This window comes from Cupressus sempervirens, chromosome 8, assembly GCF_028749045.1.
Source record: "Cupressus sempervirens isolate cs-2001-9-10 chromosome 8, ASM2874904v1, whole genome shotgun sequence".
NCBI classification, from domain to species: Eukaryota; Viridiplantae; Streptophyta; class Pinopsida; order Cupressales; family Cupressaceae; genus Cupressus; species Cupressus sempervirens.
This window is the reverse complement of record NC_143125.1, coordinates 315,165,617-315,185,473: the sequence shown is the minus strand read 5'-3', so window position 1 is coordinate 315,185,473 and position 19,857 is coordinate 315,165,617. Positions and strand designations below refer to the sequence as shown.

Sequence of the window (19,857 nt, the reverse complement as noted above, 5' to 3'; positions counted from 1 at the left end):
GTTCGTGATGATTTTCCTTATGCTGAACATTTATTGAGATGGGAGAAAATGCATCCAGATGAGAAGTTTCAGTTACAAGAACGCCAGGAGCATTTTAGAAAACAAAGCAATGAACAAGTCATGGAATCAATTGCTGCATATCCGCAAACGCTTGGGCATTCGATCACACCAACTTCTTATCTAAATGTATCTCGTTTGATTGAACAATACAAATCACTTTAAAAGCCTGAGTCCAAAACTATAGATACAAAGTTGAAGAAAAACAGTTTTTCGATGCAGATTTGCGTGAAGATTGATAATATGAATCTTGTGACTAGCAAACCTTGGAAGAAGTTGAATCTATCCTGAGAGATCACAGAAAGGGTCTTAAGACCACTTGTGAGAAACTACAATGGATTGAAGATAGATGCAATTCTATATCAAATAGAGAAATATTGAAAGAAGCATCTATTGAGAAAGAAAAGGAGTATATCCGCCTTGAAACGACAAGCAATAATAAGCATATAATCTTGTCAATTGACCACTCTACTTTAAGTGGACCTTCAGTCGGGAAGATAAAAGCCTTGCAACTCCCAGAAAACTAGAATGATACTTCGATATATTTTTTGTGTGTTTTGTGCTCGTAGCCAATCGCAAAGGTCTGAAGTTTTCGGCAATACACATTCATTGATAATTATGAGGAGCTAATATTGTTGTTGCCCGATATCGGCAAAGAAGAGTGCGTGCCTAGGAAATGAAAGTTGTCAACCTACATTGAGGAAGCAGACGAGAATTTTTGCCCTTTGTTTCTCTTGTGCATTTCTTTCTGCACATGGTTTCTACATCTGTCGTGACACCACATCTGTAATGGTTGGGCAAGTGTTCTCCCCACGACAATTTAGTAATGACAGTCTTTGCCAAGAGGACAAGTATTATCCTTGGAAAACATTTGTGTCATGCAAAATAATTGGAATTTATTTTACATTATGTAGGGCTCGTATAGAAGCATAACACTTTTGGAGGACACAAACATTGCAATAATTACGGAGATCTTGTCAGAGAAGGATGCTAGTCAGAGAGGCTACATGGACAGAAGTGAATGCAACTATTAAGAAGGGGGTCAAAAACCGATAGCAGTTACAAGTTTGTGGTCATAGTTGAGCAAGGAAAATTGTATGCAACGGGAAATTCATTATAACCCTGAAGAATACAAACGGAAGGCAGAAATAGGAGTCGGCTTCACTCGATAGATGTCTACTTTGTTTTTTTTCTTTCGTTTTTTTAAAGCAAAGTGGCAAAGGCACCATATAAATATATATAAATAGAAATATACCGAATTCAAGAGCTCATTAGGAAAAGAATCCGGAAAAAAAACCCCAATTCATAGCCGATATAAAAGAGCAGATCAATATCAATTACATTTACATTGACAAGAAAGATTCCTAGGCAACAGCATAAAGCTCTTTATCCGCATCAATAATGTGTGCTAAATCTGGAAAATCTTTCACATGGATACTTAGTCTTGTGGAATCAAGATCAATGCCATCAGATCCCCATTTTGCTAAAAGATCAGCAACCAAATTTCCTTCTCTGTAAGTATGTGAAATGAGGCAAGAATCAAATGAGTCGATCAAATACCAAATTTTAGACATGATATATTTGATTCTCCAGTTAATGATTTGTCTCTTGATGCAAGCATTAATGATGAGAGTGGAATCACCTTCAATATGAATCACTTTTAATTCCAAGTTCTTGGCCAAAACCAAACCATAAAGTAATCCAAGTGCCTCTGCTGTATTGTTCGTGCTTGAGGGTAAAGAGAGACATTTGAATGCAAGAAGTTCACCCAACTGGTTTCGTAAACACATGCCACAACCAGCTTTTCCGAGATTGCCTCTCAAAGATCCATCGAAGTTCATTTTAATATAGCCATTGGTTAGAGGTAGCCACTTGATTTGAGATCTGTCAACATGGTTGTTTGGAGAAGAGGAGGCCATAAATGTGGTTCCATCTTTTAAGGATGGAGTTATCCCATTGGGTGAAGCTATAGTTGTTGATCTTATCTTTGACATGAGCATTGACCACTTCTAAAATTGACTTTTCTAAACCCTTAAGGACCAAATCTAAGGAATTGGTAACATTTCTAAATATTCATTTGTTACGTTCTCACCAAATTGCCCAAATGACAAGTGCAGGAGAACATTTCCAAATGCAAGCAAAGAAGGATTTCGAGAAGAGGATTGGCCAAGATTGAAACAATTCCCACAATGTGTATGGTAGGGGCATCGAAAGGTTAAGTTTTTGCATGACAAAATTCCAACGTTGTTGGGCAAAAGAACATTGAATAAATAAATGGTCTACATTTTCCACATCTTCACTGCATAAGACACATTGAAAAGGCTACGATATGTTAAGTTTTTGGAGCCTGTCGCTGGTTAAAATTCTTTTTCGAAGTGCAAGCCAAGCAAAGGAACTTGCCTTGGGCAAAACTATATTATTCCAGCAAAAAGAAAATGCACATTGTTTTGTTTCATGATGCTCCACCAGTTTCAAAGCTCGGTATCCAACTTTAATGGAGTATTCACCGTTTGAAGAAGGGGCCCAAATCAAAACATCATTTTCACTATTCAAGAATATCTTTCTTGCAGTCATGACTTTGAACAAATGTTGTTTGTGACTATAAGAAATTGGTAAAATAAAGGGATCTTTCCAAAAGACTTTACTAGAGAATCTTTCAACAGCCAGGACATAGTCTATCAAAAATTCACCCCAATTGTCTTTGATTATGTGAATAACATCTCTCAAATCATTATCATAAGATAATGGAGGAAAACTATGCCAGGAATCCTCCCAAAATTTCACTGATTCACCATTATGCACCTCCCAGGAGACAAAGTTTGTAATGATATCCCTTGAAGATATCAGAAAGTTCCACATGGCTGAACCATTTGGGGGATCAACAACAATTATAATTCTATTAGAATCCATAGAGTCTAGATATTTTCCTTGAATAATCTTACACCATTTACTTTCGAGATTCCTCAGCATCCTCCAAACGAGCTTGGCACCAAAAGCGATGTTTCTCTTGCTCATGTCATGTAAACCAATACCACCGCTGTCTTTGTCATAAATCATTGTCTACTTTGTTAGAAGTGATAGTTCACCAATATAACTGAGAGGGGTGAGAGGTGAATTAGTTATATATCAATCTTAAACAATTCTTACTTTATCAACCAACATAAACAACAATCATAAAGAAATGCGCATACACACATACACTTTTTGACTTCATCAATTGTCAGTCTACTTCCTCTAGTTAACTGTGCAACCCTTCATTCCAAACATAAAGTGTTATATTGATCAAACTACAGAGACTATTTTCTTGATGCTCTATTTCTCTGCGATTCTCTATAAATCACTGATATCTTCCATACAATGTCAATTCAGGTTCTGTGCACTTGACCACATGTCAAATACATGTTGTAGTACCTTATGTTAACTATGTATGGATAGATATACAATGTGTTATCCTCAATTCACAAATCTCAGTCTGCTGCTCTGTCATACTTACTATGTTGTCATCAATGACAAAAAACACTATAAAAATGTTCTGCAAAGTTTTCCCATAGCATCAACATTCATGCTAACATTCTTCCCATACACAAATAATCCATATTTATTATATGACACCAGTTCAAACTCCCATACCAAGTATTGACAGTGAATGAATGATTAACTGAAGGCACACTCATAATGCATATGTTAAAAAGGATTGACCAATGCTATGTAGAGGTGCCAAGTGTAAGGAGAGTCATAGATAACAGTGGATTTTTGTGCAGTTAAAACATTCAATCCCAAGGGTCAAAGAAGATGTTGAAATCTTGGTGAAGTTGATAAATTAAAAAGAATAGGAGTAGAGGAGCTACCATCACGGGAAATAACAGAAGCAATTGAACAACTACAAAGGGAAATTACAATTTTGTTGGAAAAGAGAAGACTACATCATAGAGATGTTTTAGTGTCAAGAACACCTCGTTATTAGTGGTTCATGTTGAGAGTCTTGCACTTGTGCAAGATGAACTTGAGATAGAGGTGCATGGACCTCTAGTAGGAAAGGCATGTGATCTTAAGGGAAAGCCCACAAAGGTAATTGAAGGATTTTGTCGAAAGAATGGAACTTCAATAAGTGATATTTTTAGAAAAAGAGAAGGAAAGATTGAGTATGTTTATGCTCATATAAAGGAAGTAACAAGACATGCCATACATGTTCTAGCGGAAGATATTCCTGTTATTTTATCAGGACTTTCATTTCCAAAGTCAATGCAGTAGAACACTAAGACTTATTTTAGTAGACCAATAAGATGAATTATGGCTTTGCATGGTGATGTAGTGATTCCATTTACCTATGCAGGCATCTTGCGTGGATGATTATCACATGGTCTCCAAATGTCTTCATAGCATATTATTGAGGTTAGATTACTTGTTTAACATAACTAGATGGTGTCATGCATGGTGCAAAACTTTATTGTGATAAGTTTGTGATGTTACAAGGTTGGGAACTAGCTTTGAATTGATGAGAGTATGTTAGAAATATGATAGTTGATTCTACCTTAACTGCATAAAAACTGTTGTTAGGGACTTACAAAATTGGGTACAAGAAAGGGCAAGGTCAATAGTTTTATGATTCTAGGAACTTTGACTTGACATTGCTTTAAAGTTGTTGAGTACAATTGCCCAAGTATCAAAACTTGCATGTTTTCCATCTACAACCAATTTGGGAGCTCCATTGATAGAGGTCTTTTAAGTAAATTGAACTTGTAAATCCCTGAAGAAGAAAGAGTGAAATCGGGGCAAGGAGTTCAAATTTCATTTCCAAAATTCTAAGAATTTACAAAGGAGCATTTGGCTTTATGAGACAGGTAGCAAACTTAAACAATGGGAAAAGAATTGGATAAAATAGGAATGGTATTATGAAGCCACAAGAGTAGTTAACCTAGAATTTTGAATCCGATATTAGAGCAAAAATACTCGACATTTATGGAGAGTATAAATAACTTCCTACCTAAATTCAGAATGATTATCATTCAGTGATTACATTGATTTTCATGTAGAGCAGAAAAATAAGACTGATGTGGCAAAAAGAAAGTATTTGGAATTGGTTTAGGATCTCCTTGCAAAATACCAATGCAAAGGTGTGTATGAAGAATTTCCAGTAGATCAAAATCATCAAACAAAGGGTCTTCAAAAAGAAGATACAGTCAACTACCATTGATTTGCAGCCTTGTCATGATTACATAAAAGGTGTTACATAGGGTGCAAGTTTCTTTGTTGGTGATTTGGAGGTTAGCTTTGATAAGAAGGTTGATGAGGTCGGTTGCACATGAGGTAATAACATATTGGAATCTTTTTATGATGAACCATATATTTCTAATGCCCATGACATGAATTCAGAGGAACAATCCAAGATGATATTGCAAGACAATGAACGACCTCAACATGACAATAATGAAATGCATACCTTAAGGAATCAGCTAAAGGTTAGTAATGACATGGTTGTGGCATTGTTGGTACATTATGACATCACTCACAAGATGGTTAAGGATATCTACAAGAAGGTTCAAAAGGGAATGTAAGAATATTGGTTTGTTTTTGATTTGCAAGTGATCAAAACAACTCTTGAAACTATGAAATTAGATTATTTATATTTTCTTTCCGATAGGGATAACATTCCTAATGTTTCTGAAATACATGTTTATCAATTGAAAAAAGAAAGGAATGGGATTATGGAGCTCAAGAAGGAGCTTAAGTATACTCAGGAGGCATTAGATGATGTTCAAATTTCTCTTTAGGAAGTAGAAAATCAAATTAGGATCACGAATCACTCTCGGAAGCATGAGGGTAAAGAGGAGGAGATTTTTTAAGAAGTAATTGATGAAATTGATAGCATTTAGTAGATGTATGACTTGGATAGCTTCCCCAAACAATCAAACACTAAAATTTTAGATCACATTCAACTTGTAGATAACCCTTTGTTTGAAATAGATGCTGAATGGACTTCTGATAATCCCCTTTTTAAGATAAACAAGGACACTCCTTTTGATTATAATGATGAAGATGATTCTGATTTCAGGATATGGAATCTTGGTATAATTCCTAATAGTGAATATGGGTCATCGGATGGGGTTAGTGATTTGACTACTGTTGTTGGTCATTGGATTAGTCCAAATATGGTTTCCTATTTCACCCCATACAGGAACTAGATGGATTTCCTACATCAGCCTTCAAATAGATTTTGGTGGAGTATTGACAAGAGTTATGTTTCAATTGCAAGGACCAATTTTTCAACTTCAACCTTACTCATAGTACCTATGTACCAAAAAGTTCTCTAGATTGATGATTGATGATGACAATATAGTATTTGATACACCCATGGTGTTATTTTTAGTTTTTAACTGGCTTGTTTCTTACACCGTCTATTTAGGTCAGGTTGTCACCATCTACTAGGTTATTCATAGTTCATTAATACATTTCTACCTTATCATATCAGATGGTTATGACAACAAGGTTTGGGATCTGACTATTGATAGCAAGAATCTATGGCTTATTGAGGAGTTGGTTATAGTTCTGCTCAGTTTGAGACTAGATGTGAGGATAGTCAGAGTTGTATAGGCTACAGGTATAGTGATATTTCATAGATTTATATGCGATCTAGGAATTTGGTTGATGGATGGGTTGTAGAGTGACACCCTGTTTCATAGTGTGGCTAAAATTGTTTATAGATTGGGCTATATAGCTACCTACAAATTTGTATGGGATCCTGGTACTAATTGCATGAGGACAAGCAATTTTAAGGAGGGGAGATTCGTAATGTCCCCTTTTTGGGACATTAAAAATATTAAAAGACACATTTATATGATATTAAATTTGACTATGAAAGAGTGGACTCTTATTATAAAATGTCAATTTAATATTCAAAATGGGCTAAAGATGACAATGAGAGATAAGACAAAAAGCTAGGAGGGCAGTCGAAGGGTCACAGCTATGGGAATAAAAGGAGAAGAGACTCCTTCATGTGGGAGGCTTGATTTATGATTTAGATTTTAGTTTCTCTCTTGTGAGAGTATTTGGAAAGCTTCAACTTTTAACTAGTGTGAGGATGTAGCCCCTTGTGCTAGCAGATAGTGGACGCAAATTCAGTGTCTGGGGAGACATCACTTCAGGCATTTCATATGTGCTTACAAATTCTTCTCTTAGTGTTCTAGTCTAATTGTTAAACTATGTTTAAGATTGGATTTTTACTGTTGGTTATTGTATTGTTGTTGTCTAATGCAATAACATGTTTTAAGGAGCTATTTAAGAGTTTATTGGTTTATATATTACTAGTTTGTAATGCATTTCCATGTGCTTGAATACTGCATCTTATTTTGAGAAAGAATAGGTTTATATATATATATATATATATATATATATATATATATATATATAGAGAGAGAGAGAGAGAGAGAGAGAGAGAGAGAGAGAGAGAGAGAGAGAGAGAGAGAGAGAGAGAGAGAGAGAGAGAATTGAGTAAATATCTGGTGTGGGATATTTCATTATTATAGAAAGGTTAAAAGCTAGAGTATCAAATTGGAAAGAAAGGTGGTTATCATTTGCGGGTAGATAAACACTAGTTAAAACAATACTTGCGATAATTCCCAATTACTTTTTAGTTGTTCTTCAAGCTCCAAAGTCAATCATAAAACATATGGAGAAGATAAACAATAATTTTTATGGAATGATAATTTAGATGGTAAGAGGACTCCTCTCATGTCTATTAAAGGACTCTCCATGGATAAGCTCATGGGAGGGATTGGTCTTCATGACAGGTTCATCATTGTAATATTTCATTTTGGGCAAAACTTGTTTGGCAGGTCTATATAATAAACCAAACCTTCCTTGGTGAAATTGATGCATGCCAAATATCTTGACTCTAATTCCCCCACTAGAATCTTTTATATTGCTAATCCTCCTAAGGGATCTACAATGTGGAATTTTTTAGTGGATACAAGAGGATTTATTACAAAGTACATCTCTTGGGAAGTTCATAATGTGGAGGATGTTCTATTTTGGTTAGATTCACGGAATGGCTTCATCCCTTTATATACCATGGAAGAATTTGCTGATGTGTATGAAGTTATAACTGAATGTTGGGGTCCAATTTTTTTACATAATATTGATGTTATTCACATAATATTAGGAAAGGTAATTTGGAGGGACCCAATAGCGTCACCCATAGATGATCTCAAAAAGGATTTAATTAGGGGGATGTTGAACACAAATGGTTTTTATATCAAGGCAACAAGATAAAATCATTTGGCTTTCCTCTTCTTCAATAATTTACTAAATTTCTCAAAGAAGCAATTTGAATTTTGATTCATACTAGGTATATATTTTTTGTTGGAATTATTGTATTCCCCCTAGAGCATGATGATTTACTTGGTTATCCATGAAGCAGAGGATTCTAACAAGTAACAGACTTATTAGATTGAAATATGTGATATTCCTTTCAAATGTGTGTTATGTTCTCATGAATATGAAATAGTGGATCATTTATTTGTACAATGCCCTTTTTCTCTAAGCTATTGGAAATATGCAATGGAAAGATTACATTGTTGTTTCCCATTACCCTTTACATTATGTGATCTTTTCTAGTCATGGACGACATTGTATTCAAGATCAATGCTTGCAGTTTTGTGGAAGATCATTCTAGCTATTGTAATTTGGACAATATGGTGGTAAAGGAAGAAGAGAATATTCCACAAACAAGTCTCATCATTAGATATAGTCAAGAAGACCATTATTTCTTCAATTTGTGAAAGAGTCAATTCATACATTAAGAAGCATATGGGCAATAGTTCTCTTCTTGGAATAATGATATGTTGAAAGAATAGGTAGATACTAAATTTCCAACAAATCACTGCAAAATACAAAGAATAAAATTAATTGATAAGAAGACAAATGGATAAAACCACCTTTGCAATTTTTTAAGCTCAATTTTGATAGGGCTTCTTGAGGTAATCTTGGTCTCTCAAGTGTAGGAATCTGTATAAGGGATAGCTCTTGGATATTGATGGGAGCCAAGGCTATATCTCTTCTGATAGGAACTAATAATCAAGTGGAAGCATTTATAGTTTACCATGGAATAATATTTGTGTTATCTATTAATGTTGATTGAATTTATATTGAAATTTGAGGGAGACTCCCAGCTAATTATATACACTATTTTAAAAAAGGGAATGTAGAAATAAGAAATTGGAGTATACACTTTAAAGTTGTTTGAGATTATTGGATATATTTTCACATTACATTATTTCTCATGTATATCAAGAGGGCAATATAGCAGTTGACCAGTTAGCTAACTATGCAATTGACACTAGGGATGAGTGCATTGATCTGATAGTATCAAATAACTTGAGGACTTATCAAAGTTTTATGATATAGTCGACATTGAAAGCTGGAATTAGTTGATATGTTACCAATTAAATATTAGTGTATGTTATATTGCATATTCACATGTCATAATTGGTTCATATTACTAACATTAACTATTGTAAGGTACAAGAGAAATATCCTTATGGGATCATGATTGAAGGAATAGTTGGAATTCAATAATGATATAGTTGGTTGACTAAAGAAGAGGTTTTTTAGCCAATTTGCTAATCTGCAATGAGCAACTAGATAGATTTAAGAAAAATTTCCACATGTGTGAGATTTGAATTGGTGTTAATGAATTGATTGGACATGACACCAATTCATCATTGTTTGCAATGATTTGTATTAAGGAAAGTTGGGGTTTGAGTTAGACGTGATGAGATACAAAGATTTCATGCATTATCACTTGAGATCACATCTAGAAAATAGCTTTTTTACACTAAATATGATGCACTCTAATTGAGATTACGACATCATAAAGTTTTTAATTTCCAAAGTTGGGGTATGGGGAGATTTTGAATTGATTTACATTCTAAAAAATTGGATTTTTTCACACAATTGGGAATGTGCAATAAAAGCTACTCTGCATGGAGGCCTTTGTGGCCTTTTACCATTATTCTAGGAAAATGATAGTGGAGCTTTTTTGTATATGTTGATAATACATAATAGAGAGGCTTCATACATTTTATAGTTATATCATTTGATTTTGAATGCTTATGCAATCATTTTTTGAAGTGGTATCTCTACCTTCCTTACTATAAAAACAATGAGCACATTAATGTCCTTTAGTTTTGTGTCTCATAGAACAATCCCCTCTTGTGCAAGCTACCTGGCTTGCTAGCATCACATTATTTCCCCCTTAAAAGTAGGGTCTTGTTTCCAATTCTTGATGGTCTAGACCTGCTAATTCAGCTTGTCTCTCATGATGATTTGGACAAGTACTTTAATTATAAGTGTTCTTAAGAACATTTATTGTGGAAGAGGTATTGAGTCCTATTTGTTTTCATGTTTTTTAGGGTAAGGTGACTCGGCCTTATCATGATTTACCATTTTATTTATTTATTCCTTTTTAGAAATATGTTAAATGAAGATAAAATCTTCCATAAGGATGGACTTGGAGAGGAAAACATAATTTTTTTTGTTTTCTTTGATTTATTCTCTTTACTTCATTTTTATGGCAAGAATTGTGCATAAAGGAAGTTTCTAAAATAATTTATAGATGCATTGAATGTCAATACTTTAGAAATTGTTTCCTCTTGTATGAAAACTCTACAATTGCAAGGCATTGCTGTAGAGAATTAATGAGACAAAGAAAAGAGCATTGTTATGATGTTAGAATTATTCTGGATTGTGATATCACTCCCGATTAGTCATGGAGAGTTGTGACTTTGGAGATTGTATTATCTCTTCATTGATGATAATAGAATTGAGTCGAGCTTTGGAGTGGTGGGTTTTTTTCCTGAAAAGGTTTCCCACATATATTTGGTGTTTATATGTATAATCCATTTACTATATTTGTTTATTTAGTTTGTAATAGTTTAAGGTTTTGTGACATAAATTTCAACATCTTCTTTCTTGTTAGATTTAGCATTTGGAAGCATTTCCGCACTTAGGCTTCCTTTCAATCAGCATTGGTATCAGATCCTAGACATCTTTGTTATTGTTGTTGGGTAGACGATATTGTTTTTGTTGATCTAGTTTTAGTCGGAGTTTTGCAAAGGAGTTATTTTTCATAATCTTATTGTAGGTTAAATATGACAGTCACATCTAGTAGAGTTGAGATGGATAAGTTTAATGGAAAAAATTTAAAATGAAGGAAATGCTTGTAGATATAGATTTGAATAGAAGAAAATATGTGTAGGGGTGTTTGAGATAGAATCTAATATGAATATGAGGGAGAATATAGGATCTATCCTTAACCCAAATTCCCAAAAGGAATGATCCAAATTGATTAACCACAAGGAAATGATCAATGCACAAATAAATCAAATAATGGAGAATAGAAAGAAGAAGAAAATCCTATAATCTACTATATAAAGTAAGTACTTGAAACTTTGAATGAATAAAAGACAAATACTAACCTTAAAGTAGGGAATATGTGGAAAATGATGATTTTTGATGTCTATGCATGGTGTCGGGAAATTATGCAACCTGCTTTGGACTAGAAATGTCAAGACAGAGAAAACCCAAAAAAAATTTGTCCTTCCGAGGGTAGGTTAACCTTGACCCAGATAGTAGGGCACAATCTTACCCCAAAAAGTCGAGCTTGACCTGCACTTCTCTGACAAAAATCCTTGAAATGTAATTGAAATTTCAATATAAATAGACAAAGTAAATTGAACTATTTAGCTTGCTTATGTTGAAATCCTTGTGGAGGATACAAATCCTTGAGTCCACAAGTACGAATGCTCCAAATGAATGTAGAAATAAGTGTAGGATGTCTCAAATCAACAACATTAAATCTTCAACACCAATCTTGAATGGATCTTTGCATAGGAAGAGGTTTGGATGAATATGGATGGAGAAATCTTCTAGAAGAGGGCTCCATAGAGATTGAATCCTTCAATAGCTAACAATGGACTTCCTTGAATTGGATCTTGAATACTTGATAATGGATTGTTTGATATAATATTCTTATCTTATGCCCTTAGATAGTAGATCTTCACTTCATAGAATAATGGATGCACCATATAATGGTTCATAGAAAGTGTATGTCAAAATGAGGGAAGAAGGCTTCAGTATAAAGAGATCTAGGGCACAAACTTTGAGAGAAGGCCAACATTGGAGAATTAAACCCAATTAAAATTAACCCCTATGAATGGACCTACATTAAATGCAATTTAAAAGTTTACCATTTTGAAACCCAAAACAGTCGATTCAGAAGTGGGCAAATGAAACTTTCTCAAGCCTGATATCCCAAAACTCCTAGAACTTGAAAATTGGACCTAGGGTCAAGGATGAGGTCGATCCTACCTTAGGTTAGGGTCAAGGTCATCCTTAACCTAGGTCAGGGTCGAGGTCAACCTTGAACCTTTAGGCCATCCTTGACCTAGAAAGTCAAAGTCTTCAGTTTCATAGATAAAGTTGTCAAAAAGAGGCTGGAAATAGGGAGAGAGAAGTAGAATAGGAGAAACAACTAGATCCATGCAAAGACCTATTCAAGGCTCTTGACATGAACCCAAACCACTTACTCAAAGGTCTAAATGATCTTAACATGGAAGTGCTTCCATTTTAAGATGATATATTAAGCCCCCACTTTAGAGTATGGACTCAATACAAACTCTCGGTAAAGTAGATTATAATAAAAATACAATCTTATTAAAATCAAAGGGACAAAGAGATCCTCAAGCCCCTAGAGACTCAAGTCTTCATCAACTCCAAGATCACAATAAGAGACATCTCTAAAAAAAAGAGAAAGAGAGAAAGAGTGTAATTATCTCACCCAATGAGAACTTATGTCCCATTGTGAACCACACAAAGAAATAACACAACTGAAAAGATGGAACTGAACCACCTAGTGAATGTGGCTACTCACTAGTTGATCCATCAAGGATTTACCCTCAAGAATATCCTATTCTATAAGAGTAAAACCAAAAAAGAAAAATAGATCCAATCTTAAGGACACCTTTGACCTTAAGGGATTTTAAAAAATTGAAACTGAAGGGATCAAGAGATCCTAAAATATAAATATATGCTTTAGGGATTAATCACTAATCCAAAAAGGGAGAAAAGGTATCTTGAAAAATTATATATGTGTATTTAAAAGTGTGTGTGTGCAATAGGTGAACAAATCATTTAACCCCATGTTAAATTCATTGCTAACACTTTAACAGGAGGAATGGCTTTAACGAAAACATAAACAACTCCACTAATTACATTTCCACTATGAGATGACCCCAGATGAAGACAAATCAAGGGAACACAAAAGGGATCTACTTACTATGGGGTCAGCATGATCATAAGATAATATATATAATATTATTGCAAATGAATTGACATCATCCCCCAAAGAAGGTAGAACTACAATCACAAAGGAGGAAAGATCACATAAAAGATATGAAGAAGAATCTCTTTGGACCATGACCTAGAGACCAAAAAGAATCAATGCTATCAAGTTACAGATGCAAGAAAATTACACAAGGAAATATTTACAAACAATAGCATAGGTAAATATAACATGAAACAACATATGAAAGAATAGAGATACACATAGAGGAATAGTACAATAGGTTTGATTCCTTTATCACCTTGCACCAATAGAGTGACAAAGATTGTATAAAAGAATCTAACAACATGTAGCAAACACATCATAGGAGAAACACAATACAATAGACATATGAAGGGCTAGCCTATTAAGTGCACCACCTACTCTCCTCATCTCGTTTTATAGCATTTGGGGAAGGTGGGTTTCTCGCAAGTGGGAGTATATCCAACATACTAGGAATGATAGCCAGTTCCAAATAAGGATCCTTTTGGGAATCGCAATGTTTGATACTAGGTGTGATTGTCAATCATGAGGAAATCATTGAGGTAAATCAATGTCAATATCAATAGTTTCATATTCATCATTAATATTATCATTATCATCAAGATTATCATCTTCATCTAGATTAGTCAAAATAGGATCTAAGATATGAGTGGAATCATTAAAATCATGCATCTTAACATCATTATTAGCAATAAATTCTTCTAACACATCATGCATAGTTGTATCCAAAGAAGGTAAAGAGTTTTGAAGAACATAATTACAAGCTTTAGCTTGGGCATGATGCTTCTTATGATCTTCATTAGCAGATTGATTATGTTTTGTCTTATTTGAAATGTGTTGAGAACTAGGAGGAGTAATTATTGGATCCTTCACAAGTTATATAGGAGGATTAATAGGATTATCAATAGACAAAGAAGCAATAGGAGGAACTTAATTAACAGATTTAGAAGCCATAGATAAAGGAGGTATGGAAGTGTAGGCAAAAAACAATGATTAAGATCCATAGAAGGTCAACTTAACTCAAGAATATTATGATGCTTATAAGCTTGATATGAATGGAAAAGATGATAGGGTCAAGAAGGAAATGAATTAGGTAATGAAGGCCAAAAGAAGTCAAGTGTAGCACAATCTCTGGGCCTAGAAGTGTGATACAAACTATGATTAACTATCTTCACTTCTTCATCATGAAAAAATTTAAGATGTTTATTAATAGGTGAAGTAACAACATGCATGGCATTTAACCATGACAAACCAAGCTTAACTTAAAATTGATCAGAAGTAGGAACAACAACAAAGGTAGTGTTCACAATTTTTCCACAAAGTTCAATCAATAAATTAATAGAACCAAATGATGGATAAAGAAAACCATTACAAGTTTGAATCCACACATCAGATTTATCATAAAAATTGCATTGCAGTATTTTCATAAAAATATTTTATTCAATAACAACATTAGCTAAGGATGTAGGATCAACTAGATAACCACGAGTAGGTATTCAAAAAACCCTAGCAATAATATAAAGGGGACCATCAAGAGCTTTAATTGTCTCAGAATCATTGAAGGTAATCAAAAGTTCCCAAGGTCTTTTATTCTTAGGTTGTTGTCAAGGTTTAGGTTGAGGCTTCAATTTAGGCTTAGGTTATAGTTGAGATTGAAATGAAACTTGAGATTGAAGTTGAGGTTGAGGCTGAGGTGGAGATACAGATTGTGAACAACATGCTCCACTTGATTAACAACATGATTAAGATCATCCATCTTCAAATCATACACAATATCCATAGAAGATGGTTGAGCAATAGTATTAGTATCATGTGTAGGTAAAGGAAATCTATAGATTTGAAGATTTTGATTAGGAGGAGAAACATATTTATTCCCACTACCATCAAAATTATCAACAGATAAAGCATTAGAGTCTTAAATCCTAAACCTTATGTTTTAAAGAATAACTTTTCTTAGTATCATGACCATTCTAATGATGATGTTGACAAAAAGATTTAGGGTCAAAGGATTTAGATGCAATTGTAGTAGGTAAAAGAGGTTGAATATGAGGTAAAGTAATCATATTAGAAGTTAACAACCTAGTCATAATAGAATGTAAAGATTCAGAATGAGGAGTAAACATACAATTTAATCAAAAAGCAATGGATGCAAAAGTGGCATTGTGAGATGCAACAACAACTTGATTAGAAAATGCATTTTCTTGTTTGTTCATCTTGACATAGTTATTGAATTTTTGAAATTTATTTGGATTAAGAGTAGCATCACTATTATCAACAGAAACATGAGCCATTGGATTGTTACTCTCAAATGATGAAGCACTACACAAAGTTGTTAAAAAGAGGTAAATTTAGTAAGCACAATCTTATCTCTAATATCCTTTTGCAAATTTAAAATAAGCATATGTTGAATATTAATATCAAGAATAGGATATAAAATTTGAGCATGTAAATGCTTAAATCTACCAATAAATTTAGCCAATTTTTCCTTAGAACTTTGTTTACAATGCATCAAATCAGTCAAAGACACTTGCGGACCAATGTTGTTTTGAAATCATCTAATAAAAGCATTGGAAAGTTGTGGAAATGAATCAATAGAATAAGGAGGCAAGGAAAAAAACCATTGTAAGTCATGTAAAGTTCTACCAGACAACTTAGCTAATTTTTTTTTTTCATGAGAATAATCACTACAAAGGATTTGAAATGTTTTAACATGATAAACATGGTCTCCCTTATCATTGTAATTCTCAAGATGAGGCATATTGGCTTGCTAAGGAACAAAAGTACGAATGATATCTTGAGACAAAGGACTTCCCATGGCACAAGTAGGAATACTAAACTTGTTTTGAGTCAAGGATGCAAGTTGTTCTTGTAAAGATGATATAGTTTGAGCCAAATAGATAAGTGTTGAATCATTAGAGGAAATAGGAGGAATAACAACATTAGAGACACTATGTTGTTGGAATTACAATGGGAAAGGTAAACTCTAAGGGGGGGGAGGGGGGTGAATCAGTGCTTCAAACTTTTACCTATAAAAAAATTCACCACACATCCATCTCACAATTTAACAAGTAAACTGAAATACCATATAAAGCATATACATCTAAAGTTTGTAAACAAGTAAGCATTCACACATATATGACACAAGATATGATTACCTAGAAACCCTTAATGAGAAGGTAAAATTGGGGTGGAAATGACACCCACAAATCTTCACTACTATAGTAATAAATTGTATCTAATGAAGGTTACAATGTCTGATCATAAAACATGATCTACCCTATGAAAGGTATGCCCTATTAAAAGCTTACAAAGACTGTTGGGTATTACCCTATTAAAGGATTTTCAACACTCTATTAGAAGTGTTCTTGATTAAAGGACTTCAACTCACAACTAAGTAAGCACCTTGTTAGAGGATTTTGATATAACTTGTTAGGACTACTCTGTTAAAAGATTTAACTGATTCACCTATTAGAACAACTCAACAATGATCCTTTGATTAGAAATCTATTGCTTGATGTCAAATCACCTCTATATTGATGTATACTTCATCCTTTTTTATCATATGTCTCTTAGTTGTCCACTATTCTCTTTCTCTATTCTCCTTTAACTAATTTTGCAATGTAACTCAAATCATAATACCTTAGTCACCATGAATGTTCTATTTGTGCATACAAAATCTCTCCTTCTCTCTCTAATTCTTATTAGAACAATCAGGGTTGTCCTCCTTAAGAAGACCTAAGTGACTTAGGATTAGGTGTGAATCAACAGTTGTGATTCACCCATATTGCCACTTAAATATTCCCTTTTTATGATTGGATGCATGTAATACATAGGAATTCTCACTTAAGATTTTTCCTTATCAACAAAACATAATAAATCAATCCTTAAGTCAGCTCAAAAATAGTTTACATAGTAGTTTGTGCCAATACAAACAACTATGTCAAAACTTTATTACTCAGCATCTGAAGTCCCTATTGCTCGACACTAATTGTGACTTCAATGTTGTCACTCGGCATCTGAATGACTTGGCATGCACTGCTTGTTCAGCAGCTAAATCACTCAACACATTCTATTTGCTTGGCACTTGAATTACTGAGTACATGACTGACTTGACACTCACTATTTACTTGATGTGCTCTAACTTTCATGTTGTGCTTCACATATGTTACTTGTTCAACATGAACTAAGTAAATGACTTAAGTGTATAGACACTCACTTGTCAAAACCAATATGAGATTAACAATCTCCCCCTTTGACATTAGTGTCAAAAACACTTTGTCATGCATTAATGATCTTATCCTTGTCTTCTATACAAAATCTCAAAATATAAAAAAAATTTCAATACATGACTTATACCTAAAATTTTCATAACTCCCCCTGAGTTGAATGTTTAGTGTGATATTCTGTATCAAAATTTTTCTCCCGCTGAGTAGATTTGTATCAACTGACTCTTTCTGTGTGCCTATCTAAACTGATGTTTACATGTTGTTCTCTTACTCCCTCTTTGTTCTTTTTTCTCTTACTCCCCCTTGGTTATAGATATCTCTTTGCTCTCCTTGCTCCCCCATTATTCTTAATCCCCATTTTTGACACTGATGTTGATGGGTTATACACTAATAGTGTATTTGTCCAAAAAAGACTTATGAACCTCAAGTATAATCTCAAGAGATGCATCCCAATTATCACAAGCTACCTCCAAAGACTTGATTTGGATTGCCATCTAAACAAAAAAGTGTACTAAGTCATCTAATGTAGAAAGATTGGGATATTTATTCATAAGTGTTTCTACATAGCCTAGTTACTTGTGTAATATCTGCATGTGAGGAGTCAATGTCAGCTAGACTCTAATCAATTTAGCCCTTATGTTGGCTTCATCTGCTTGTAATGATGCTAACTGACTCTAGGATCACAAAAGGTTCCTAAAATGTTTTTCACTTTGAGTTGGAGACTTGGAAGGTGGCACTAGATGACTATACATGTTTCTCCAAACTCAGGATGTGATTCCTTACTTCTTGTGTGAAGAGCATAGGATTACACAGTTTGGTGTACAAAGAGAAAATGTTCTCTAGTACCTTCTTCACACTTTCTATCTTGGTTGCTAGCTCAACCTATGTCAGTGCAATAGCACTTGATATCTTCTCATTTACCTTGTTTTAAAACTTTGTTTCAAACCATTCTAGTAATTTTACATTAGTATCCAGGTCTATGTCACTAACTCTTCCACTATATCAGTTAATTGTTTAATGACAAACTTGATTTCATCTAGAGTTCATAGATTGAATGCATCTAGGAAAATCTCTTTGATGTCAATCAAAGCTTGCTTCTGCCTATGCTCCCTTTTGAGCAATTCTCAATTTTTCTTCCTTGCTAGGGCCTCCTGTAATATACTCATATGCTCAATTGTGATTGTTTCCAAATCAAATTTAGGAAATATAATCTCTTCATCTAGGCTAACATCTCCAAAAGTAATTACCTCTTCTTCCTTAGATGAGCTAGGACTTAGCCTTGAGAATTGCAATGGTGTAGCATATGTGCTCAGCCTCTAAAGAACTTGACTAGAAAGAGTACCAAATTTTGGTAATATCACCAATGTTTGAATAGCTAGTAGCTCCTTTCTCTTGGGTGTAAAACTTGACTCTTCAGCCTTGTCCTTTTCTTCCTCTATAGTTTTAGTTGCACCTTGATTGTGTGATAGAGATATAGGTGTATCTACTTGACCTATTTGGCCTTGAGTGCCATCATTTTCTTGTGTTTCTATCTTGTCTTCTCCAATGTTCTCATCCTTTTCTTTTTCAGTTTCTAGTATATTTACTAAGATTGGAGTGTCTTGCAAATGTGTAATGATAGTAAAACTTTCTATTTTCTTCCTTTGATATACCACTATAGGTTGTGAAGGTTGTACACTTGTGACTTGAGGAGTGATTATAGATGTTTCTTGTTTTTTCACTTCCTCCCTTGCAGTTATTGTTTCTATCTTTTGAATTTAATCTACACTCACTAGTATAGGGTTGTCACATAGTTTGGCCTAGAGAGTGGACTGGACAAGTATCCTTTTCAAATCATCCTCTATAAGGGGATTGATTTTCTGAGCAATAGTCTCATAAACATCCTTTATTTTGACAATTTTAGTATTTACACTTGTCTCATGTGGAGGGTTGGCACTCAACATTTGTGTGTCTTGTATACTCTATTCTATTTTCTTCTCTTCCTTAGCTGGTGCCTAGTTTTCAATATTGATATCTATGCCTCTCTTAATTGTGCCTTGTTCAGTATCATCTTCATCCTCTCCTCCCTCAATAGGCTTTTGGTCATCTTTTCTAGATGTTGAAAATCCATATGTTATCTTCCACATTTGTTTGGACTTCTATACAACATCCTCTATATTGTTTTGGAATATGTTGATTGCCCTATATTTTGGC

General features: G+C 34.0%; 1 protein-coding gene across 1 annotated transcript; it reads right to left on the bottom strand.

The window, feature by feature from the left end:
* Window positions 1–1,421: 1,421 nt before the first annotated feature.
* On the bottom strand, window positions 1,422–1,898 carry LOC149542652 (uncharacterized). The gene has a single exon (XM_089795745.1). It carries the CDS (start codon window positions 1,896–1,898, stop codon window positions 1,422–1,424), a length of 477 nt encoding a protein of 158 aa, XP_089651871.1.
* Between the last annotated feature and the right edge of the window lie 17,959 nt (window positions 1,899–19,857).

What these genes read in the sequence shown, in the direction of transcription:
- LOC149542652 (XM_089795745.1), bottom strand. Translation starts at nt 1,898, where the DNA reads ATGAACTTCGATGGATCTTTGAGAGGCAATCTCGGAAAAGCTGGTTGT.